This window comes from Barbus barbus (assembly GCF_936440315.1).
Source record: "Barbus barbus genome assembly, chromosome: 2".
NCBI lineage: Eukaryota > Metazoa > Chordata > Actinopteri > Cypriniformes > Cyprinidae > Barbus > Barbus barbus.
In genome coordinates, this window is record NC_136730.1 from 43,255,368 (window position 1) to 43,282,124 (window position 26,757).

At 33.8% G+C, this 26,757-nt stretch overlaps 2 protein-coding genes across 2 annotated transcripts; both read right to left on the minus strand.

The window, feature by feature from the left end:
- Positions 1 to 3,012: 3,012 nt before the first annotated feature.
- On the minus strand, positions 3,013 to 9,622 carry lgi2a (leucine-rich repeat LGI family, member 2a). The gene is made up of 8 exons (XM_079431720.1): positions 9,399 to 9,622; positions 9,171 to 9,242; positions 8,009 to 8,080; positions 7,037 to 7,108; positions 6,880 to 6,951; positions 6,553 to 6,722; positions 5,138 to 5,302; positions 3,013 to 5,061 (listed from the first exon to the last, which is right to left on the minus strand). Exons 1-8 carry the CDS (start codon positions 9,566 to 9,568, stop codon positions 4,244 to 4,246), a joined length of 1,611 nt encoding a protein of 536 aa, XP_079287846.1. The 5' UTR covers positions 9,569 to 9,622; the 3' UTR covers positions 3,013 to 4,243.
- Positions 9,623 to 11,708: 2,086 nt separating this feature from the next.
- sepsecs (Sep (O-phosphoserine) tRNA:Sec (selenocysteine) tRNA synthase) lies at positions 11,709 to 26,503 on the minus strand. The gene is made up of 11 exons (XM_079437296.1): positions 26,239 to 26,503; positions 24,011 to 24,165; positions 23,807 to 23,925; positions 22,034 to 22,192; positions 21,029 to 21,182; positions 20,376 to 20,478; positions 20,160 to 20,289; positions 17,649 to 17,740; positions 15,240 to 15,333; positions 14,036 to 14,126; positions 11,709 to 12,162 (listed from the first exon to the last, which is right to left on the minus strand). The coding sequence occupies exons 1-11, from the start codon at positions 26,350 to 26,352 to the stop codon at positions 11,916 to 11,918; spliced, it is 1,458 nt and encodes a 485-aa protein (XP_079293422.1). The 5' UTR covers positions 26,353 to 26,503; the 3' UTR covers positions 11,709 to 11,915.
- Between the last annotated feature and the right edge of the window lie 254 nt (positions 26,504 to 26,757).

Sequence of the window (26,757 nt, forward strand, 5' to 3'; positions counted from 1 at the left end):
AGGCTGTTATTTATTGATTTTTTATCAGATTTAATGGTATTGAATATTAATAGCTGAATATCATGCGTTTGCAGGCTGCAGTCATTTATTTGGGGATGTGTTCTTCTCTCTGTATCCCAGCTTGCAAAACAGTAAGGAAATGAGGTTCTTATTTCTATCCCTGCTGAAAAAAACAATAGAACCCTGCCCAAAACACAATAGAAAATGTAATGGATTTAATGGGAATTATATTGGTTTTAATGGAAACTATAATGGTGTCTACTGGTATGTGATGGATTCTATTGGTGGGATGTTAAATCCTATTGGAAAAATGCCCAAAACACACTACAAAAAGGAATTTTGTAATGGTTTTACTGGAAAAAGCTGGTTTATAATGGTATTTTAATGGTAACCATTGGAATTTCTGTGATGGTTTCTATTGGGCTTCTATTGTTTTGTTTTTAGCAGGGTAGTACTTAAAATAAAAAGCTTTTTACATTCAATGCAGAGAACAAAAATATTTATCCAAAATCAGTTTACCATTTTTTTTTTTTTAGTTGTGTAAGATCAAGTCACTTTCTGTATTAATAGACGTATAATTTGTGCTTTTAACAAGTTCCCTGTATTGAAGAATAGATGATCTTTCCCATTCACAAAAGGCTTCATTCATGAATTCACTACACCCAACCACATAAACACACACATTTCTGCCTAAAACCACTGAAATGTAAGTTTAGATTCATTAAACTCTGAACAGGTCCTTATAAATATGATAGAGGCGTTTCATTTTAATTGACTTGACATTACAACTTAGTCCACTGACCAAAAGAGAGACATGATTTAAATAAACAATGAGGTAAAGATAATAAGACTGCATTTGTCACCTGTATCACTATTTGAACTGCATGCCTGCTCTTAAAACTGTATCTTTTATTCTCAATGTTGTTGCAGCCACATCATGCACGGTATCAGCTGTTGCATACAGAGTTTTGAAAGGTTCTTAGAGTTATTGTATATATCATTATGTAGAGTGATTTAGGTAGTTACAGGTGACAAGACATTGGTTAATAAAATGGGATTAGATACATTGGTGTTGTTTAACATTTAATTACTGCAGGTTTGCATCATATTCTGAGTTTGCATTTTAATTTATTTTGATGAATACTAAATCTGTTTTTTGCGAGTGGGATGAATTAATGCACATTCACATTTAGTATAAGGAAAAGTAGTTAGACTTAATCATTCATTTCACAGCCACCTCAGTGCCGTCATCCCTCAATCCAAGATAAACTTGTGTTCCATCACTTCCATTAGCGATAAGAAATTCAGGATCAAGAACGAGAATAAGACCTGGCAGTATATGTGTCCTGCTGGCATCAATGTCAGTTTCTCAAGCTTGGGCCTCCAACGATGGCTCGTTTGATGCCACCTTCTTGAGTTCTCATCAGGTTGTGTGAACGGCTGAACACTTGAATTTGATTCCTCAATGGATGTTACTAAATTTTCTGGAAACAATTTCACTTTAACCAGAAGCTCAACTTCTTGTGATTCCACCTCTTGCTGGATTTTCTTCTTCTTCTTCTTCTTCCTGCTTGTCAATAGAGCTGCACACATCTCCTCACATAAACTATCCATTGCACTTAAACCTGCTGGATTTCTCAGTAAATCATCCAACTTTTGCTGTTTTTTTTCATGTCTTCATCTCTGTCTCTGCTTTGATAAGTGTCGTCTCTGGGACTGAAGACAATCCAAACAATGCAACAAGTTTAGGAGTGATGTGATTTATTTTGGCAAACAGTCATCATTCCAGTTAGACTTGAATCATCAGGACGTGCGAGAGGCAATAGACTACTGCATACCTTATAATAAGAATAAATAAAACTCAATTTATGCTCAGTCTTCTGCATCATGACATTGAGTATCTTTAGTATCAGAAGATAGATTTTTTTTGCCTTTTGTGTTTCCAGAGTTCTGAAGTCTCTTTGTTAGAATAGACACAAGATCACTGAATACCTGAGAGGTGATGTTTTCACTGACACACAAAGCAATATTTAAGCAGTTCAGTGCATCTGGCCAGCATTGTTGAGGGAGTTTTGTGAAGCGTTTGATGACTCCCTCAATATATCTGTCTGCACTCTTTGTATCTTTTAACCACTTGATGGCGCTCTGATGATACTGCTCTGCATCTCGACCACTGACAGCGAAATACACCTCAAACAGAATTATATGATTGAAAGGATCCTCTTGAAAGAAATGTTTATTATAGACTATAAACTTCTGTCTGATGTTTCCTTTGAACAGCACAAAAAAGAGAAAGAAATAGATCTACTTTCTCATACACTTCACCCTGTGATGATAGATGAAAGATCATTCTCTCCACTTTTTATCAAGTTTTGGATGTCTCCCATAATTCCTTTCAGGTGAAGCTCCAGCCTTTATAAGTGCTTTAACAGTGTCTTCATGGTCAAAAACAACAGCACATTGCAATGGAGTGAAAATTTGTAATTGATGTGCATTTGGGTCAGCTTTTGCTGCAAGTAATCTTTTCACGATACTCAGTGGAACATCAGTTGTAAATGCAGCATAATGTAGAGGAGTTCCTCCATTTGTTGAGGGTTTGTTAGGATCAGCCGACTTTTTTAAGTAGATAAGAGCAGATTTCTTCATTTCTACATAAAACTGCTGCAGTTAATGGAGTAACATCATCCTCCCAGACTATAGAATACAGTCCATTAATATCTCTTCCTCTTATTAATTTGTTAAGTTTCTTTAACTTGTTGTCTATGATGCATTGTATTAGAGGATCTGTTTTTCTAGACTGAAACTGTGCATACTAGGCGAACTATACTGACGCAAAATGAATGTATGTGGCCAATCCAGTCGATTTATCTTTACCCTGTAATGTTATTCACTGTAACTTTGATAATATTAAAATCACCCCCTTTCCAAGGTGGCTAACCATCTTAATTTCTTCATTCTTTCAAAACAGTTGGAAACCAGGTGTGTTATGTATCAGCAATCAAATGATAATCAGTGTTCATAAGCATTTATTTACATTATTATTCAAAAACATGTCTAACATTCAATGAATGAGAATAAAAACAATGATTTACAAAATTAAAATTATATTTTGCATATCAGATTAAGCTAAAACTGGTATGAATAAGGACATTAGCCTATACGACCAAGTACGTTGTTATTTCATTTTTTATAAGACTTAAATATTAATAGCTGAATATCATGCTTTTGCAGGCTGCAGTCATTATTTGGGGTTGTGTTGTTCTTCTCTCTGTATCCCAGCTTGCAAAACAGCAAAACATAGAAATTAGGTTCTTATTTTAACGCACTTGTTATCAAAATAAGTCAGACATTCAACAATTTGTCACTAGTACTTAAAATAAAAAGTTTTTACATTCATTGCACAGAAAAAAAAATATTTATCCAAAATCAGTTTTCCACTTTGTTGAAGTTGTAATGAGTTAGATCAAGTCATTTTCTGTATTAATAGACGCATGATGGTTTTAAAGGTTTGTGCTTTTGACAATTTCCCTGTATTGAAGCATAGATGATTTTTTTCCATTCACAAAACACACACGTTTCTGCCTATTGACCACACAACTGAAATATATTTTTGGATTTCTTTCATTCTGAACAGGTCCTTATAAATATGATAGAGGCGTTTCATTTTAATTGACTAATTACTTGACATTACAACTTAGTCCACTGACCAAAAGAGAGACATGATTTAAATAAACAATGAGGTAAAGATAATAGGACTGCATTTGTCACCTGTATCACTACTTGATCTGCATGCCTGCTCTTAAAACTGTATTTGTTATTCTCAATGTTGTTGCAGCCACATCATGCACGGTATCAGCTGTTGCATACAGAGTTATGAAAGGTTCTTAGAGTTACTGTATATTTCGATATGTAGAGTGATTTAGGTAGTTACAGGTGACAAGTGCAACTCTTTTCTGCAGTCCATGCACCGTACGTTCGGCAGAAATATCCTCTGATTCAACAGGGCTGAGGAAATGTTATATATAACAATAATAATATACAGTACAACTAAAAATGTCTAAACCCTCCCAGAATCTGTAAAACTACACAGATGCATGATGTAATACTTATTACTGTGAACCTGATTATGCTTCCCAGACCTCCCTCGTCTTAAAACCCACTAATTGCCTTCCCAGAAAAACGTCCCACTTTTAAAGGAAGGGTTGCTGACGTGCCTTAACTGCAACTGTGTCCACAACAGCACTCAAAGACTCAGATCAATGATGATATGCTCAAGGATTTGTGTGCTGCCCTTAAAACTGGAGGCAAATATGAAGTCCCTCCGGTCGGTGGAGACCACAGTGAAGGAACGAGGAGCCTGGATGTAGACTTCCTTGAAACGCTCAAAAACCTTCTCCTCTGCATCCCACTGATAGACCTGCGAGAAGGTGTAGTCGCTTCCCAGAGCCAGGTAGTACCGTTCTTTGAAGGAAAATGGCTGCAGGATCATGGAGCCTCTCGAAGGAAGGGCCTGAACCTCGGAGAACTCCTTAGCAGTCCAACGCAAGACTTTGGAGTCGCCGATGTATCGGGTCATGGCCAGATAAAGATCCTCCTTGATCCAGAAGGCCTTGACAGCGACTACATCTTCCATGTTTGGGATCTCTCCATGCAAGGCAAACTTCTGAGTGCTCCTGCTCCACTGGTAGATGACTGGTACTTGGGAACGGCTCGCTAAAATAAGATGGGCCTTACCGTCCAAATTCACAAACTCTGCATCGGTATCACGAAACCATTCGTGAAGTGACTGGTAGGAGTAGAAGCCCTTGTCGTTCCATTTGTAGAGAGTGGAAAGTCCAGCCTTTGAGCTGTCAGCGATGATGAAGAACCAGTCGTTGCCGATCTGAAAGGACTCGATGTCATTCGGCTTGGAAATTTTGGAAACCTCAATGTCCTGGAACTTTGTGAACTTGCTCTGGTCTTCATCAAACTTGTAGATGTGGGAACCACCAAAGAGTTGAGCAACGATGACAAACACCTGGTTCTGGATGATCACAGACTTGCAGCCAACTATGGACTGACCTAAAAGAGAACACACTGCATGAGATCGATTTGGCCATACGCAATCCTTCATGTGATGGCTTGACCATGACTGTACCTGTGATGTTGTCGTAACTCCTGAAGTTCATCTCGATGTGATCCCACTGGAGCACCATGCAGCTCTCTATGTTGGGAGCAGCGATGGCCACGTACACGTCATTCTTGTGGGAGAATGTGTCCACAGACAAAGACTCCGTAGACACCGAGTGGAGTGGAATGAAATCTGCACAACATATGGTAAAATCGCATCTTAGTAATCTCACAACTGATATGCTACAGAAAAACTCTAAAGAGATACCCAAGGCGAGTATTCTTTGTAAGACATGATGCATGTCAATGAAATATTCCCAAGCTGTAAATGCTCAGATATATGCACCTGTTGGACAAACACATCCCAATCCATCGTCTCTTAAGGCCAGGACACACCAAACTGACTTCTAAGCACTAGTGTGTACAAAAACCAAAAGTGTTGTCGCCTGTACTTGAACACACCAAATAGACTACAGCCGACACATGCGTCATATTCATCATGCTGAAATGGGTATACTCCTGCTGATGTGAGCTTGACGAGAGCACACACACTGCAAAAACTAGACTGACAGATGCTCGCCAACAGCTGACCGTCGGCTTGGTGTGTCCCGGCCTTTAAATTTGCGATGAAAAGGAATTAGACTCTTAAAAATAAAGGTTCTCTATTGGCATCAATGGTTCCATTAAGAACTTTTACCGTGCATGGAACTTTTCCAGTCCACAAAGTGTGCTTAGTAGTGGAAAAGGGTTCTTTAGAATATTAAAATGTTCTTCACATTAATAAAAAATGTTTCTTTTTAAGAACTATTCAATGAAAGATTCTTTGAGGAGCCCAAAAATGGTTTATCTATGGCATTCCAGCGAAAACCCCATTTGAACATTTATTTTTTTAAGAGTGAATAACAACAGATCCTTTCTTCCTTTTAGTTCCATACATAAAAAAATATATAGGGCAAGACTTGGTTCTATGCATCGGTTTTTGATTGGATTTTCAGATGTAGATGTTGTACTCAAAATTGGAGGCAGATGAGCGTGAGCTTGCAGGAGTGAATTTAAGCAGACTACATGATTGGAGAAGTCCAGCATACGTCACCAGAGAGAAGTCATTTCACTAGAAGATTCAGTTATGAAATTAAAAGGTGAATTAAAAAAAGAATAATTAAACATATGCACAGATTAAATGTTCACAATAAGATGTGACAATAAGTGACAAAATGAGACAATAAGATAACATGCATTTAGAAAACATAGAATTCATTTCATGTTGACTTTAAGATTTATTTTTATCAAAGAATCTCATTGTACTGGTAAATAGCTAATGTCATGAACTGGATTTATAGTATGAAAAATCAGATAAATAGTTATAAATAAACACAATCCACTGAATTGGCTTTATCGTCTGAAAACACACACTACCAAGCATGCACATGCTCATTCACATACCTGTAGAGATGCATTCGTTATGCAAGCTCGCCATGTCATTGAGCCGTTTGCCCTTCATCTCCTCAGGACCGGTGCAGAGGACGTCTGATACGGTGGAGTTCGTGCTCTTTAACCACATCATCAGCCACTTCGCTCGGCAGTCACACTCAAAAACATTGCCCCTCAGGTCTCTGCAAGGAAATATATATGAAAACATCAATAAGCATTGATCTCATTATATAGTGTACATTTCTGTAGGCTTAAAAATACATTTTATCATATCATATTCAATGCACTATACTATAATACAGTTATTGCTAAGTAAGCATTTACACAACTCAGACTCACAGCTCTATCAATGAGTCCAGATCAATGAATAGATCTCTGGGCAAAGCTTTAATGTTGTTGTTTGCCAAAGACCTGTGAGGAATACAGCAACACTTTAGAGAAAAGTACAAATAATTGGCAGATGTATGTTCATTTAATATGATTAAAAGTAACGTACAGATGAGTCAAATCCCGAAGTCCTCTGAAAGAGTATTTTGATGTTGTTTCAATCTTGTTGTTTTCTATAAACCTAAAGAATGGAGAGAAAATTAAGAGTAGAATGTAAATAAATGAGTGGACATGAAAAGGAAACATAAGTATAATTAACTGAAGCAACTATTAAAACAATTACTAAGAAACACATTCATTTCTATTAAATATGTGTAAAAAACCTCACAGCTTTATTTTTCTCTTACATAAAGACTTTATTTAAAGATGTACCAGCCACGATGTAGATGAGTTTGTTTCTTCATCAGATTTGGAGAAATGTAGCATTCTATCATTTGTTCAGCAGTGGATGCTCTGCAGTGAATGGGTGCCGTCAGAATAAGAGTCCAAACAGCTGATAAAAACACCACAATAATCCACACCACTCCAGTCCATCAGTTAACGTCTTGTGAAGCCAAAAGCTGCAAATCCATCATTAAGGTGTTTTAACTTTAAGTCGTTGCTTCCGGCAAAAATATGAGTCCATCCATAATCCAAAATAACAACTGTTTTTGCTTGTAAACGGTTCTTGATCTGTGCATATTTCGCTCCTGATTGGATGTAATGGATGTGTTACTCACAAAAACGTAGCTTTTCACTTCAAAAGATGTTAACTGATGGACTGGAGTGGTGTGGCTTATTGTGATGTTTTTATCAGCTATTTGGACTCTTATTCTGACGGCACCCATTCACTGCAGAGCATCCACTGGTGAGCAAGAAATGGAATGCAAATCTCTCTATTCTCCAAATCTGTTCCTATGAAGAAACAAACTCATCTACAACCCGGATGATCTGAGGATGAGTAAAGTTGCAGATTTTCATTTTTAGGTGAACTATTCATTTAAAACACCTTAGTTTCTTTAAACAACAGGACTACATTACCCATGCATTTATAAAATTATACCTTTTTAAAAGAGTAAATTAGCAATTAAAGAAGACTTACAGGTACTCCAGATGCGGAAGGCCAGAAAATGCATCATCCCTTACTGTAGTGAGGGCATTGGAGTTCAGCAACCTGTCAGAGTTTACAGCCACAATCAGTCCCAGAAATCATTGTTATTGTAATTATAACTGTGTTTACATTGCAGTGCAATACACATAGATAAAAAGTGCCCTGTCACTGTCGATGAGTGCCAGGACAGGCACATATTTCTCTATATCTCTACGTCAGTGTATCAAATCGCTGACATCCTGCGTATGACAGCATGGAAAATCATCAGAGTCACTGTGTTCTCCGCGTCAAAAAAGGGAACGGGTGGAAAACTGTCACTATCTGGAAGCAAATGTGCCCTGACTTATTAAATAGCTGGGGGCAAGTGAAAGAGGTCTTTCTATTTGTCATCCGTCACCTTCAACTGTTTAGCTGAGGAGCAAAATGTGTTTAATTAATTGTTCAATATGCCAATTAAAATTCCTACTCAAATGGATGCATTATTGTACAGGCCAAAATATTCTCGAATCTAACATTAGACAGCTAATTTAATCCAGAAAGCAGTCTGTTTTTGAGGTTATCCAGCACTTCTGTGCAGTTTTTGGTAGAATTGGCATAATTTGGTAGGCGTTTTCTTTTTGCAATACCATGCAAATTTATCAAAACACTATTATATAAATGAAATGTTTTTAATGCACAGTTTTTCTTTTCAGGTAACATGGGACAGATAATCAGGTTTACAGCAAATATGCCCTGAGTTTTTAAATAGCTCGAGGGGCGAGTGAAAAAAGGAGGAGTACACTGGATTCCACTGCTAAATAACTAAAGACAAAACATGTTTCGTTTAATATGACGAACAGCTCATTTAATCCAGAAAGCAGTCTGTTTTAGGACCAACTGTGCAAAACTGGACAGTTTTTGGTAGATTTTGCATAATTTGGTAAATATAAAAATATTTTTTTGCAATACAATGTAAATGTAAATGCATCAAAACAACCTTTAATAAAAAATTATACATTTAGACAGTTTTTCTTTTCAGTTGAAGTGGGACAGATCTTCAGCAAAATATTTAAAAACCCCAGAGCGATGTTATTCTTAAAAAAATCTAACAAATGCAAAGTTTACCAGAATCAATATGATGTCATACACATTTGCTTAGATGGACTTCACTTACAGTAATTGTAAGGATGGTATGTGTGAGAACATCGCCTCCTTGACCTCAGAGAAGCTCCCATTCACAATACTCCTGCAAAACACCAGTCATATATGAGACATTCATGACAAGCCTGACCCTGTTACATACATCACAATAGAAATATGACTGATTATGAGCAGCGGTCGTGCTGTAATGCTATATTTCCTCCTACCAGCTGATCTAATACAGAAGCGTATGTGGACTTACAGTGAACTGACATCGTTGGGAATGAGTCGGGGGACATACGAAGACCCGACGCAGATAATTGACTCCTTGGAGCAGCTACACGAGGAAGGACACTTAAAAACCTTTTTCGCCGCGTTCCCTAAAGGAGCCAGGCATAAAAGCAGCGCTGATATGATCACGACGGTCTGCATGATGCTGGTGTAGCTCTAGATCTTCCTCCACCCTGCAGCAGTAAATGCAGCACTGAAGCTCCTGACATCAGCAGTCTCTCCTCTCAGCACTTATTTATTTATTAAGGCGCCCAACAACGGTGGATGCTGGTTAAACAGCCTCGAAGATGATTACTGTTATAGCTACATTAAATTAGCAACTGTTCAGTCAGCAATCCTGAAATATGTGCAATCTTTCTGAAATAAAAGAACATTTCTCTGCCACTTTAGAGAATGGAGAGACTTTTCCTCGTTATTTTGAAGAGCATCATCAAAGTCCACATGAAATCACTTGCAGTGCCGTTTTTCTTTCCTGTGTTGATGTATTTCCTGCTGAAACAAGATGTTGATGTTTCTTTAAATTTAACAATTTGCTGTATTTCTATTTTGTTATAGTCTGAACATATAACCAGAAATTAGCTACTTATTGCAAGTACAAATGTAACAGTGAACATTACATTTACAGGGACTGCAATATATTTTTTAATTATTTAAAATATATTATGTACATTATGTAACCACTACAGTATTGTTAAATGTATTGCCAAAATATTTTTTTCCACTCTTCAGAAATATGTGACACATTATGTCTGCTATATTGATCATAAACGATACATTTTGCATTCAGAGAACTTCTGTGGCAAGAAAACTGCAACATTTTCATTTTCACAAATTGCTAGTACATTTCACAAATAATTGCAAAGAAATGGAAAGCAACACTTAAATGTGACATTTTGAATTAGAGAGTGAAATTTCTTGTAAAAAAACACTCCAGCAATGTTAAATTAATTAGTTATTAGTTATTTTAACTATTATTTCATTTAATTATTATTATTAAATAGTCATTTTAACTATTATTGTATTTTTATTCATTAGCTTTTATTACTAAATTACCATCTCGCTGTTGTCAAATGGTCAGCATGCTAACATCGATTTAAAACAATGTATTATCTAACCGTAACTGTGTAGAAAACACAAACATGACAGGAAGTGCTATTGTCAGCAGATTGCTCTATTATTGTTTGAAGTTAAAGTAGGTGATGAGACACGATTCTCAGATACTGATGACTGAGTAAAACATCTGGAGCGGTCTTTTATAATGATATTTTATATTGGAGATAAACAGATTTGCAGCTGGTTCTAAAGTTTTAAGCCAATTGCAGTTTATTAGATGCCTATGTCTTTCATTTGTTTACTCAAAAGAGGGCTAGAACCAAACCAAACTAATGAACATAACACCATTTAATCTGAATCAGGGTATGTTCAAATAAAATACAAATTCAGCATGCAAATATGTCAATAATAATATGATTTGGGGGGATACATTGGTTGATATTTTTGTTTATTTGTATGCCTATTTCATGTAGGCTAATCTATCGTGATGCTTTAAGAGCAAAGTCATAAACACCATGATTGATGATGAGAGGAAATTAATGTGTAGCCTAAGTGGTTGGAAAAAGCTGTATCAGCAAAAGTGAGATAAACAGTAAGAGTAGAGTTTATTACTAAGAGATAAAGCTTGTTGAACAGATGGATATGGAGCGCAGGAGAGATCAGTGGAGGTGGAGGACTGAGACAGAAGGTTTGCAGAGAACAGCAGAGGCTGATCACACATAAATCACGAGCAGAAATGCTGCTGCACATTAAATGCATTACAGTGAGGTGTGAGCAAAGCTGATTCAACACCTCTCACGCGAAAACAGAGACGGTGCACCTTCCTCTGCTACGTCACACAACAGATGTTTCTAAAAACGCTGCACTATTGTGTTACTGAGTTAGCACTTTACACGGTCATCTGAAAGTGATCACTTTCCATTCCGGGGAGAAAAAAAAAAACATTATAGGAATATATGCTCACCTGAAAGTAGGACAGGAATAGGAAAAAGTTTGCTGTTTAAAGTTTTGGAAAAAAAACAAAAAAAAAAAACAATTCTAATAAAATCTAAATATTTATCATTATCTATATCTATATATAATATTTGTGCAATATAGTTTAAAGTGAAACATCCTGAAAATACAGAAAATCTGAATATTTCTGGGGATCCAGAAATAATAAATGATATGGTTTAGAGCAGAGAATTCCATCTGCATTGTCTATTCAACTACAATGACTGCACCAGATGACTTCAAATGACAAAATAATGTATTTATTGTCAGTTAGGGTATACTATCAAACACAGGCCAAAATGCATTTACTGAGCATGGAGAAAACAAACAAATGCATTTGTGGCCATATGTTGATATATCAACATTCACACACAAGGTTATTGCCACAAGATCAAATTATGACAACATGATTCCTATGTATTTAAATCTTTTAACTAGAGCATCAGGGCACGGTTTGGTCGTCCACATCTTCAGCTGGTGATCCTGACTCACTCTTCTCTGCAGGAGCTTCTTTGCGAAGGCTCTTGAGGCATTTATCGAGTCTCTTGATGCACAGTGTTATATCATCTCTGGTTATTCCAATAGCAGAGGCTGCATTCAGGTACGGGCACGGATAGGCATCTGCGTGCGACATGAAGCCACGAAACGTGTGTCCACTCACGGTCTGCTCCACACCCAGCGGGACGACCCTGCAATGAAATATTACACCAATAAACAAGTGTTGTGAAAAAGAAGTGTGCTTAATTGTACTGAATGTGCACTTGTAGCATACTTCAAATCTCAAAAGTAGATTTTTTTTTTTAAAAACTACTTGCAGAAAATATAATGAAAAAGTGACTTAAAGAGACTTGCTTAACACACTTATGCACCCTTTTAAAAAAGTGCACTTTGTAATAAATGTACAATTTTTTACTTTAAAACAATACAGCAGATGAATGCACAGCCAACCCAGAATACAAACCAAATTTAGATGTACTTTATCTAAGGGTGTGTCATTTGGACAATAAAAACAATGTTCTCCATTAATTGTGCCATCCTAATATTACCATTACAATGATACATTTCTAGCCAACGATGATAAATCAAACTGGTTCTCTAGAAGATTGATGAGGACACATGGTCTCTCTCTATTATGGCGATACAGACAGCGGTTATTTTCCAGCAGAGTTCAGTTTTCCTTGCTCTAAATTCACTGTAGACACTTCGTTGGGTCTTAAATTCTCCTGTCATATTTATTCATTGCAGATAGAGTGCCTAGTCTGTGACAGACTAAAAGCAGGTGGAGAGGATAATGCTACAGGATAAACCCTTGAGAATGAGAATGACTCCCATTTAAATAATGAAAGCGGACAGCAGAAAGAAGAAGGTTTCATTAATATTACAGCAGGTCAACTAGTGTCCAGCAGAAAATATTAAAGGAATAGTTCAGCCAAAAATGAAAAATTGCTGATTTTTTTTTTTTTTTTTTTAATAGTAGATGAGTTTCTTCATGGGAACAGATTTGGATAAATATAGCATTGCATCACTTGCTCATCAATGGATGCTCTGCAGTGAATGGGTGCCGTCAGAATGAGAGTCCAAACAGAAAATAAAAACATCACAATAATCCACACCGATATCCAAAAGCTGCATGTTTGTATTAAACAATTCCATCAAGATGTTTAAACTTCAACTGTTGTTTCGGACTTAAAAGTCCTCTGTTATCTGTAATATTGCGTCCTCCACTGAAAAAAAACTAATCTCATCTGAATCAGGAAAGAAATATGCACATATCATTTACAAGCAAAAACAGATCTAAACAAATATATCTGTGGATTTTGATGTGAGAAACAACAGGGGATGAATTTTTCACTGAAGGGAGCGTTATTATGGATTATGAACTGGTATTTTGGCCAGAAGCGACAGTTTAATGTTAAAATATCTTAATGATAGATTTGTTATTACTTTTGGCTTCACAAGATATTAATTGATGGATTGGAGTCCATCCTGGCTATTTATTGATATTATTATGGTTTTGTTTTTATCAGCTGTTTGGACTCTTATTCTGACGGCACCCATTCACTGCAGAGCATCCACTGGTGAACAAGTGATGCAAAGCTACATTTCTCCAAATCTGATTTGATGAAGAAACAAACTCATCTACATCTTGGATGACCTGGGGGTACATTGTCAGCAAATATTCATTTTTGGCTGAACTGAAGAGAAAATATTGCTTTGGGATTTAACAAATTAAATCAGTCATCTAGTATAAAATATACTAAATTGTAAGCTATCGTTTATCTTAAAGGAAAACAAGCACATTTCTGCATCTCAAAATTTAAACAAAAAGTTAGGTTATTTAGTGAGGCTATGTATTATATTACAAAAGACATAAAATTAGGTATGTAGACACTTTCTGGTTGTCAAACAGTGGAGCATGTTTCTTCTCTACTTGAACACCTGTGTGAACTTGTTAGACTGAGTTCACATCCACTAATCTTTTTCTCATTTTTGCTTTCAAGTTAAATTGGAGGTCAACAAATACTGAAATACAAACAGGTGCCGGAGCGGTCAGCAGCTCACCTGGCGCCAGACACCTGTCTGGTGAAGAGCATTGAGCCCAGCTGTGTGACGGCTGCGGTGCCGTGTGTCTGGAGACGGTTCAGAGACATAGCTGGAGAGCACAGGAAAACTCATCAGACTGCTTCTCAAACATAAATTTAATATAACATCTTCAAATATCATGACAACACTTCCCTTATGAAAAACAAATGCACTTTAGCGTAAATTTAAAAAGAGTGTTTATCACAGAAATAATACTTAAGTGTGAACTGAATGTAATGTTTTCAGACACTTAATTGCATGTTAACTGCAATAAAATGAAAATGTATTTCTTTAAATTTAGATTAAATGTAATTAAAAAGTGTTTTTCGACTCACTTAAGTAGGACTTAAGTATATCTTTATATGCAATTTCATAATTCTTGGAAATATGGTTAAAGTGCACTGCAAAGTGTACAAGCATTTATGATTAATCAGTTCTGTTAAAATTTGTAAGTCATGTATTTTAAGTATATTTGCAATTGCACATCTGTAGTGAGGTTGCATTTTAGTACATTTAAAATATATTAACTTTATATGTAATGATGTTTATAACATACAATAGTCAACACATCAACATAAGTGTACTTTAAAATTAAAACAATTTAAAATTGACTTAAAATTAAAACTTTAATGTGATATTATTACAAAGGTCACTTTTTAAAATTGTACTTAAGTGTCAAGTCATGAAAATGTCTTTCTTTAAGTCACTTTCATTTCATTAATATTGTATTTTCTAAAAGTAGTTTTAAAAATATATACACACTTAAGTTTTAAAGCGCACATTAAATATAATTAAGTGCACTTCTTTTTTTACAAGGATTATTGGCTGATGGCACCACAAGAACGCTCACAGTCCCAAGTGGCACACTTTTTCATACTTAAAATTTTACAAAAAATTTGAATATAAAAAATGCATTTTAGATGTTGCACATCAAAACAAATATTCAGTCTAAATACATGGCCACTTTTAATCGGTCATCCTGAAATGCTCTGCTTGGCCAGATGGTGTAGTTACAGGATCTGCCAGCAGGGACTAACAGGCCAAACCCTGACTCTCGGGTGACATTTTTTTAGAATCATTATTATTTACAGAGAAAATGTACTAATGAAATCCTTGTTTTCTGGACTGTCACTGAACTCTTGCTCATATGACATTGCACTACACATGATGGATGACTCCTCACCCAGTGATATTGGATTGTGTGGCGTATGCAGCAGTCTCTCCCCGTGTCTCTCGGCTAGAGCGCTGAGCTCCTGCGCCAGGTGGCCATACAGCTCCTGCGGGCCGTACAAAACTCCAGTTATAAATAGCTCTACACAGCTTCTTTTTTTTCCTGTCGCACATTCTGTTTTCTGCTAATGTTGCATTTCTGTGTCTGCTGGCCTACGTTAAACCCGGCACCTGCTTCCCTCTCCAGCCAGACCAGCTTTCTCCTGATGCGATCTTCAGCCTGCTTTCCCATCTGAAGCTTTAGTATAATTGCATCACAGAATGAGCTGTGTTGGCAGAGCTGCGTCCACCACTGGGATCAATTACAAATGAACTGTAGGAGGCCCTAAGGTTATGGGCCCCTATTATGATGCTGTTACTAAGACTTCTGAGATCTACAGCATGAAAACACAAAGTCCTTGAGGGTTCATAATATGCAGAAGCTACCATTATGCAAATGAAATTCACCCTAGCAACCAGTTGGAAAACCCTAGCAAGTAAGTAAAAACACAAAGTATAAATATTGTTTACTTCGTGTATAATCACCCTTGTTAAAATGAAGTGTGCTTAATTGTATTGAATTTGTAGTGTACGTACATCAAATCTTTTTTTTTAAATAAAACGTGCAGATGTAATATTATACTATTAACTGAAATGTAAAGAGAGACGCTTTCATCACTTAAGTACACTTTTAAAAGTTTTACTTTAAATACATTTTAAATACTAATAAATGTTGACTAAAATACTAAGTATTGTAATACTTGATTATAATTTTAACTGTAGTGTTTTAATCGACATTACAGTTAATATACTTTAAATGTATTAAATTGCAATTACAAACGTGTAAATACAAATATCGATGTCTTGATAAAAAGTTACATTAACATATATTTTAGTTTACCATAAATGCTTTTAAGTACATTCAGCAGTTCTTTAACCATATTTTAAAGACAATAGAAATAATTATAAAATTACATGATCACGTATTTACATGACTAACTTAAGCGGGTCAAAAAAGCAACTAATTGCATTTAATATAAATGTGAACTATAATGCATTTTAGGGATGATCATTTTAACCGTTTAATCGACCGATAAGAATTTTGACCGATTAATACAATCAGTTAAATGGTTTAAAGTCACTTATTTCTTAATTTATTTCAGTAATTTATCAAAATATTTTAAAAGGTTTGCTGCAGGGCAAATAACCCCCCCCCCCCCCCCCCCCCCCCCCCCCGTTTTTTAGAGAGAGAGAGAGAGGGAAAAAAAAAAACAAGTTGCCTATAAGTCACATTTTATGCAAAATGCAATCACTTTATTTTTTTTTTTCCTTCTAACAGTGGAAGCAACTAGCCTACTCCTTTTAGAAGATAATTGGAATTGTAAAAGACTAGCTTTAATTTGTGTACCAAAAAAATAACCAAAATGAACAGCCCTAATGCATTTCCATTTAATTGCAATTAACATGCAATTAAGTGTCTCAAAACAATCCATTCAGTTCACACTTAAGTATATTCTTTTAAAATACATTATTTCTCTAGTACTCTTTGTAAAATTATGCTCAAGTGCACTTCTTTTTCACAGTCATTCATTCTCCTTTGGCTAAAACATTTTAGAAACTGACTCTGCCCACAGAGAACATCTTATCTAGTCAACAAAGAATGTAAATTATTAATAATCCGGATGCATTAGTAGTGAATCAATAAGTGTCTCATCACATGAAGGTTAATGGTGTTTTCCTGCATGTACTGGAGTCTCATTGGTAACGTTCCCACCTGCCTCTATACCAACGCTTCTCAACCAGGGGGCCTCAGAAAACTTCCAATTGGGGTCTCAGAATGACTTTGTTACTTGAATTATACTAAATCTGACTTAACTGAAATGCTAACACACACACAAAACAAAAATGTACATTGAAATAATATTTCCTTCATTTCCCCCCTCAAATAACTTAATATTTCAACAGTCCCATTTTTGTTATATTTTATATATTTTTAAATATTTTTGTTAATATAAAGGCAGCTTTGCCATAATTACATCAGAAATACCAGATGAACTGAAACTAAAAAAATATATATATATATATATATATATATATATATATATATATATATATATATATATATATATAGTTTCAGTTCATCTGGTATTTCTGATGTAATTATGGCAAAGCTGCCATAATTACATCAGAACATATATATATATATATATATATATATATATATATATATATAAAATATTAAATATATATAACAAACTAATAAAAATGACAAAAGCAAAATATTAATAAAAACTAAAAGTCTATAAATTATTCTAAATTAACACTGATACCTCACAGCCATAATCAGAAGTTAAGAAAAATTGAGTTTCAAAAATGTTTTCACCTTTCTCTCAGCCAAGAGTTTCTTGTAGCCGTTGGCTCCCAGCGTGAGCAGCGTAATGAGGACGTCTAGAGACGGGGATGCAGAAGCTCGACCTGCACAAGAGCACATCATCTCAATCCTGTAATGCATTAAAGAAACGCTTATAGTAAGACTTTACCGCAGTTGATAAAGAGAGTAGAGTACAAACATAACAGGGATGCATGGTATATCGGTACCATTACAGTTAGCTGATTTTAGAAAAATTTATTGGTAATGACTGATGTTGCATGTTTATGCATGCTTGTATTTGCATTTAGATAAGCATCTAATTGCTTAATCTTTAAAAGCACAAATAATATAATAACAAAACCTCAAAATGAATATAATTTTTCTCATCCTGTACAATATAACAGTTATCGGTTTTTTAAAGACTGTAGTGGTAATGACTGATGTTGCATGTTTATGCATGCTCGTATTTGCATTTAGATAAGCATCTAATTGCTTAATCTTTAAAAGCACAAATAATTTAATAACAAAACCTCAAAATGAATATAATATTTTTCATCCTGTACAATATAACAGTTATCGGTTTTTTAAAGACTGTAGTGGTAATGACTGATGTTGCATGTTTATGCATGCTCGTATTTGCATTTAGATAAGCATCTAATTGCTTAATCTTTAAAAGCACAAATAATATAATAACAAAACCTCAAAATGAATATAATTTTTCTCATCCTGTACAATATAACAGTTATCGGTTTTTTAAAGACTGTAGTGGTAATGACTGATGTTGCATGTTTATGCATGCTCGTATTTGCATTTAGATAAGCATCTAATTGCTTAATCTTTAAAAGCACAAATAATATAATAACAAAACCTCAAAATGAATATAATTTTTCTCATCCTGTACAATATAACAGTTATCGGTTTTTTAAAGACTGTAGTGGTAATGACTGATGTTGCATGTTTATGCATGCTCGTATTTGCATTTAGATAAGCATCTAATTGCTTAATCTTTAAAAGCACAAATAATTTAATAAAACCTCAAAATGAATATAATATTTTTCATCCTGTACAATATAACAGTTATCAGTTTTTTAAAGACTGTAGTGGTAATGACTGATGTTGCATGTTTATGCATGCTCGTATTTGTATCTGTATAAAATGTCATCTGCCATAACATGAAAATAATAATCTGCTTATTGCTGTCAGCCTGAATTTTAATACTGTTGCATCCCTGATTCATGTACAGTACTTGGATTTGAAAACATGTGCAGTAAAAATCATTTCATAAACGGTATTCATCTTCTGTTTACAAGTAAAAGAGTTGCAAATGAGAATGTTTAGTAAACTATCATCAGGCATTCTTAAAAACTGCAGCAGAGCTGAAGTAACAATGGACCAAATTGTAAGTGCGTCCCCCTGTCTAACTGTTTCTAGTGCACTCAGAGAATCAATATTAGCAGGAGTGTTTGGGGTTTCCTCTGCAGTGCAGATAAAGGTGGGAGGGATACAGTATGCAGGAGCCAGCAGAGAGCGGCACAAACAAAAACACTCCAAAACTCTTCCGATATCTCTAGAGACAGCTTATGCAAGAGGAAATACATGATGGAATATTACTGTATGAGCTGAGAAATGCACATTCAGAACAGAAAATATTCAGCATGTTTTACCTTCAGAGATCAAAGCATTCAAGTATTTCTTTACCCTTTAATGTGTCTTTAGGAAACCAGGATAAATTTAGCATAAAATTCAGAAAAATGGCAAAATTGCAATACAGGGCATCTAGGCTTGCAAATTTTATTTTAGTTTTGAATTTGCCACAGAATTCAGCACAAATAATACAAATAATTACTGTCAACCAGTAAAGATGCAAGAAAAGTATTTAAGAAAAGTTCATATCAAAGCATATTTTAAATATAATGTAACACTACAAATAAAGTGTGATAATACCACTTAATTTAACATTATATTGTTATATCAATGAGACGATGAAACGGCACAGAAAACAACTGAAAAAAGTTTTTTAATCATTTATTGAATAGGCTTTGTGTGAGAACAATAGGAAAAACTTTGACTCATAATGCCCAGCATTGCATTTTTGCTAAATGCATGCAAGCATGTACGCTTTTTCCCCATCAATAGACAAGTAGAAATAAAATAAAATAAATTTGATGTCAAATACTAACTTTGTAAATAAATGCATTTACTCCAAAAGTGATAAGTAGTCATATGTCTGATGCATTTTTGTGACTTTAGTGAGATGTGGCATGAACTTATTTTCCCCCAGCAAAGATGTTGTGTAAATTTCATAATGTCGGCTACTGTTAAGTGTAGTTTTTTTGACATTTATTGAAAATTAAGTATTATTTAACTACTTTATACAAACGTTTGATAGTTAAGGGGACTGCAGTATTGTTTTTCAGACTCTTCAGCTGTATCTTGCAACTAAATGCATACAGATTTCAGAAATAAGTTTTGTATAGATCGCTCATCTATAACTTGTTTGCAGTTTAAAGAGAATAAGCATACCTGGATACATCTTACTGATCTCCTGAATGAAGTTCTCATCAAACCCTGCAATGATGGCACCTCCAACTGGGACCATGAAGTTTTTATCAAGACTTTGGACAAAGGCATCGATTCTCCCAACGCGAGCCCCCTATAAAACACTTCATAAGCCAATTCGGTTTCACTGAAATAAAGTCAATTTTGTAGTAAATTTACACAAAAAAGACTAAATGTTACCTGCTGAATAAGGTGCATGCATTTGGATGACTGCATCCCATAAGCATTATTGACTATATGGGGAATATCATGCTTGGCGCACAGAACAGCAAGTTCCTCGAGCCTGTAAACAGACAACAAAATAAATAGATTTTAAATTAATTAAATGACAAAATAAATAGGCAAAAATGCCTGTATTATGTAAATATATTTATTTATGCATGAACGCATGCATGAATTAATGAATGAATGAAACCCTGATAGAGGCCTTAGACAAAAATGCCTGTATTATGTAAATATATTTATTTAAGGCCCCCATCAGGGTTTCATTCATGCGTTCATGCTATCAAAGTTATCTGACAGTATTAAGCTGAATTTGTTCTGACACAGTTTAACTCGTCATATTTTATTACCATTTTCTAGACTATAGTGAATAAACTGATAATGTGAGAAATGTTGAAGGTGTCTGAATACATTTTGGTCTGACTGTACATACATAAGAGAAAAAATATAATATATGAGTAAATAATAACAGAATTATTATTATTATTATTAGGGGGGGGGGGGGGGGGGGCTATTCTTTAATACTTTACCTATGCAGGCGTACAGAAACTTATCCTGGCCAAATATTTTATAGTAAAGAAACTGTATTTTTCTGAGTGGTTTTGACCTGCCTGTCAGGGACACGTGGAGCAAAACAGGAAGTGGTGGAGTGGACACACAGGATGTTTTGAGCTCCCAGCTCCTCGATCTTCCTCTGCACTTCCTCCAGGTTTGTTCTCAGCTCATCTCCTTCCAGCACATTCTCTATCACCACAGGCTCAAAGCCTTTCAAAGATGAAAAACATGTAAGATTCTCTATTAAACTTATTTTCTTCACCAATATCAATTAAGCACAGATTCAGACGCAAAATTTACGGTAGAAGAGTATTAAAATGAATCATGCAACACTAACGTCAAATTACTGGTATTTGCACCATTATTTAATGCCCAAAAAAGCATGTCAGGTGGTAATTGTGCGCTGCTCTTGGTAGATTACTCTATGGAAATGATTATAGACAAAAACTAAAATTAGTTTCCTTGGCAAGATGTGAAGACATAAAATTACTGAAATAAATATATATTAAAGATAAACAAACAAAAAAACGTATAAATGTTCACATTAATCACATAAAATATATATATAAATAAATAATAAAAATAAAAAAAATCACATAAATTGACTAAAACTACAAATTAAAATGAAAACTGAAAATATAAAAATAAAAGCCAATTCAAAATATTATGAATAATAATATTTTAAAACAATTATAAATAATATTTGTTTATTTTGTGATCATTCGAATATTTAGTCAATCGTTGTTACGTTACTGTTTGTTTTGTTTCTTGATTAGATTAGGTTTGTGAGTGTTTATTGTTACGCCACCCTTGTGCTTTTGTTTTTCGTTTAGAGGAGTTTAATTAGGATGTCGGCGTCGAAGATTTCGGTTTCATTTTCATCTTTCTTTTTTTTGTTAGTCAGTTAATCACATAAATTGACTAAAACTAAAAATTAAAACTGAAAATCAAAAGCTAATTCAATATATACTATAATATATGTAATTAATCCTAAAATAGCAGAGGTTGAAATGGCCTATCTGTGGTGGGCAGTACTGAAACTGTTCCTCGGTGGATCTTACCAGCCGTCAGCATGGATTTGAAACAGGACTTCTGGTCGATGCGAGGCCAGAGGATGTAACGCGCTCCTGGCCTCCTGTGTCTCAGTGTGAGGAAACACAGCGTCAGACTCATTCCTGTGGCCATAGGGACCACGAAACACGAGGACACGCTCCTAACCCCTGTGAAAACAGACACAGACCTGCACAAATCTGGGCTATCATCGCTAACTGGAACTTAAAACCACAAATAAAATCAAATAAATGACAACAAAAAATATAAATACAAAAATAGTATTAAAAATACTTGCATATTAATAAAAATAAACTATTAACTAAACTACTAAAATTATTAAATAATTATTCAAATAATTTAATAAATTATATTATATAATTAAACTAAAATAATAAATAAATATTATCAATGCTGTCAAAATTAACTGGAAATAAAACTAAAACCATAAATAAAATAAATGTCAATAAAAATGATAAATACAAAAACATTATTAAAATACTTGCATAATAATAAAAATAACAAACTATTAAACTATTAACTAAACTACTAAAATTATTAAATAATTATTCAAATAATTTAATAAATTATATTATATAATTAAACTAAAATAATAAATAAATATTATCAATGCTGTCAAAATTAACTGGAAATAAAACTAAAACCATAAATAAAATAAATGTAAATAAAAATGATAAATACAAAAACATTATTAAAATACTTGCATAATAATAAAAATAACAAACTATTAAACTATTAACTAAACTACTAAAATTATTAAATAATTATTCAAATAATTTAATAAATTATATTATATAATTAAACTAAAATAATAAATAAAAATGATCAATCTGTCAAAATTAACTGGAAATAAAACTAAAACCATAAATAAAATTTAAAGTTAACAAAAAAACTTCAACACAAAACAAGAAATACTTACAAAAAATATATATATTAAAAAGATTTATTAATACATTATACAACTAAATAAACTAAAAATAATACATGAAAATTATTAGTCCTGTCAAAATGAGCATGTATCAGTGATACTGGCCTTCAGTCATAAAAAAAGATGCCATTAAACACATATTTAAAAAATTACTGTCTTTATGCTGTTTCTACATTAATGTGAAGATTGAGTGTGAAATTATTGCAATATAAAAGTATATTTAAAACTTTATTGTTAGGTGAGATTAATCAGTATTAACCGCGATTGATTTCAGAAAATGTTTTGCAATTAATTTGTTAATTTTTTTAATCGATTGAAAGCACTAAAATTAATAAATACTTCATTGAAATTTAAAAAAAATACAAAAACACACCATAAAATTACTAAAACTTTAACATTAAAGTTAAAATAGAAAAATAAAAATCTAACTTAATTATTAATAAAAACTACAATAACATAAAAAATTAGGTAACACTTTAGAATAGGGAACACATTCATTATTAACTACGACTTTTCCCTCAATAAAGTCCTAATTTGCTGCTTATTAATAGTTATTAAGGTAGTTGTTAAGTTTAGGTGTTTAGAGATGTAGAATAAGGCATTAACATGTGCTTAATTACTGCTAATAAATGGCTAATAATCTAGTAATATGCATGCTAATAAGCAACTAGTTAAGAGACCCTAAAATAAAGTGTTACCCAAAATTATACTAAAACAACACAGGCACAAATAAATGAGATTATAAGAGAAGAATTGCAGTTTGTTGTGGTTAGTGATATTTTGCATTGTCAAGCGTGTCGTTTCATAAAACACAACAGACAGTACCAGACAGTACCTGTAAATTTGAGCACGTCCAGCACGACTGAATTAGTGATTTTATTCAGGAGGCTTGAACCGGCAGCTTTGGGCTGAACAGCAGCAATGTCCCCCGACCGGCCGATGCCGTGGATCAGTCTGAGAGGAACAACACCACAGACGTTATTGCAGAAAATTCTGTTAATGTTTTCCACCAAACATGAGATTGATGTAGAAAACCCACCTGTAATGTCTCCTGGCCACCAGACCGGAGGCGACTCGGCCCTCTCGCTCGCCCACACCACAGTTCCCCAAGAAGTTGTTGCTGTCCATGACTGCCAGCTCATTCAGAAAGAGCTCGACGGTGCTCTCGCTCCACCCCTCCTCTGGACATTTGCCCTGAGAGAAACCAGAAACATGACGGTCACAGCAACTTCCTGTTTATGTGGCCACCGCCATAAAGATTGCAGTTTAAAACACACCTGTAACTCATTCATGTGGTTTTGAAAAACTTTTAAAGTGTATTTTTCAAAAACATTAGGAATTATTATGTTTTCAGGGAGACATTTCATATATTTTCCAAATTTTCTTGTCATACAAAGATCAAATATTTTAAAAGACTTATAACCTTTTCTTGTAAAAAATAAGTGTGCTTAGTTGTACTGATTGTTTAATTGTATTGTACTACAAATCTTAAAAGTATATTTGGTTACACTTTATTTTAAGGTGTCCTTGTTATACATTTAAGTACCGAGTAATAATTAATTACATGTACTTGTTACTAATTACGGATTACCGTTACTTGCATGTAATTATGCATAATTTATTTTATTATAAGTACATGTAACTTGTGTAACAGGGACACCTTAAAATAAAGTCTTACCATATATTTAAGAAGAAAAACTGTATTTGCACATTTTGCAGATAATATAATATTAATCAAATAAAAGGTCACTTAAGCGACTTAAAGAGAGATACTTTCATGAATGTGTTTCTCAACACACTTAAGTGCATTTAAAAAAAAATCTTTGTAATAACTTAAAATTAAGTTTAACGTTATAATTATGTGTTTTTTAAAGAAGTGCACTTATTTTGACGTGTTGACTAACGTACTAAAGCACATGTAAATTATTAGTGATTTTAACTGTAGTGTGTTATTCAATACTATATTTAATTTAAACAGCAAATTCATCATTACAAATGTTTAATTATAAAATATATTTAAATACATGACGTACAAGTTTCAATAGAATTGACATTAAAGTATATTTTAGTTGATCATAAAAGCTTGTCATTCAGCACTTTAACCATATTTCAAAGACAGTTATTCAAAGTAATTATGAAATTACACAAAAACACACTTCATTCCTACTTAAGTGGGTCAAAAAGCACTCTAAAGTTCAGATAAAAGCATTTAACATCAATTTTGACTAATACATTTTCCTTTAATTACAATCAACATGCAATTAAAACATTACATTCAGTTTGTACTTGTAAATGAATTTTAATAGTAATAATAGTATTAAGTCAGCTTATTTAGGCTAATAATATCCAAAAAAAAAAAATCTATAAGGAATTGTATGTTAAAATAAACAAAATCTCAGCTTTCAGAGCAAACACTGATAAATATGTCCCAGACATGTTCGTCACTTTGTAAACGTTTCCGAGGTGCTCTGCATCTATTTGCAGCTCGCTTCTGTATTTGTTTAAAGTGGGATTATTGCAGCGCATGTGTTGTCAAATTGATGAAGATGTTTTCTTAATTGGCATGTGTTTTTTCATTTGCAGTGTGTTGAGCTCTCGGCCACCTGATATAAAGTAGGACCCATTACTCTCATACTAAAGTACTGCTGTCAAACGATTAATCACAATTAATCGCATCCAAAATAAAAGTTTGTTTACATAATATATGCATGTGTGCTGTGTATATTTATTATGTATATATAAATACACACACATGCATGTATATTTATGAGAAATATGTTATGTTTATGTATTAGATATATATATATATATATATATATATATATATGTGTGTGTGTGTGTGTATATATATATACACAAATATTTTCAAAATATATACTGTATGTATGTATTTATATATACATAAATATACACAGAAACAAACTTTTATTTTGTATGCGATTAATCGTTTGACAGCACTATTTATAATATAAATTATATGAATATAAATATAGACTTAAATATTTTTTTAAATGTATACTGTGTGCATTTATTTATACATAAATATACACAGAAACACACATATATTATGCAAATAAAAACTTTTATTTTGTATGCGATTAATCTTTTGGCAGCACCTTTTCCGAATATCGGTCACTGGATGTCTTTCAGATATTGAGTTTCTAAACTGAGCTTGATGGCACTGAACCAGGCTTCATGTGATTAACAGAGTCATTAATGAAGTTACCTGCTGCTTCATGTGATTAACAGAGTGATTAATGAAGTTACCTGCTGCAGAAGCAGTCTGATGAGCTGCTCGTGACCGCGCCGAGCCTGCAGGCCCTGCCGCACATAAGAGGAGGACACCAGCCTCTCGCTCAGACCGAAGAGCTCGCTGTTCATCTCAACGCTTTATATCTGTGATGAGAGACGTGTGTCTGTGTGACTGTTGCGCTACGGAGGAGCAGATCTGAGGTTAATCACTTTCTAACATCTCTGAGTCAGCACGAGTTTCAAATCGAGCAGCAACTGTTTACTTCCGGCTTTAAACTCCTCCTTTTGTTCGCATCTTAATTTCAAAGTAAAAGTCCCCGCACACCCATATATAAATATATATATAATAATGATGACAAAAGCACAAAATAAAATATGAAATAAGCCTTAAATATTTTGTTATACTTATTTATATTACATTTAAAGCTGATGTATTTACCGATGAGTAATTACACATATATTTAAATACATGACATTAAAGTATATTTTAATAATACTAAAATTATTAATAAAATACTGTACTATATAAATAAT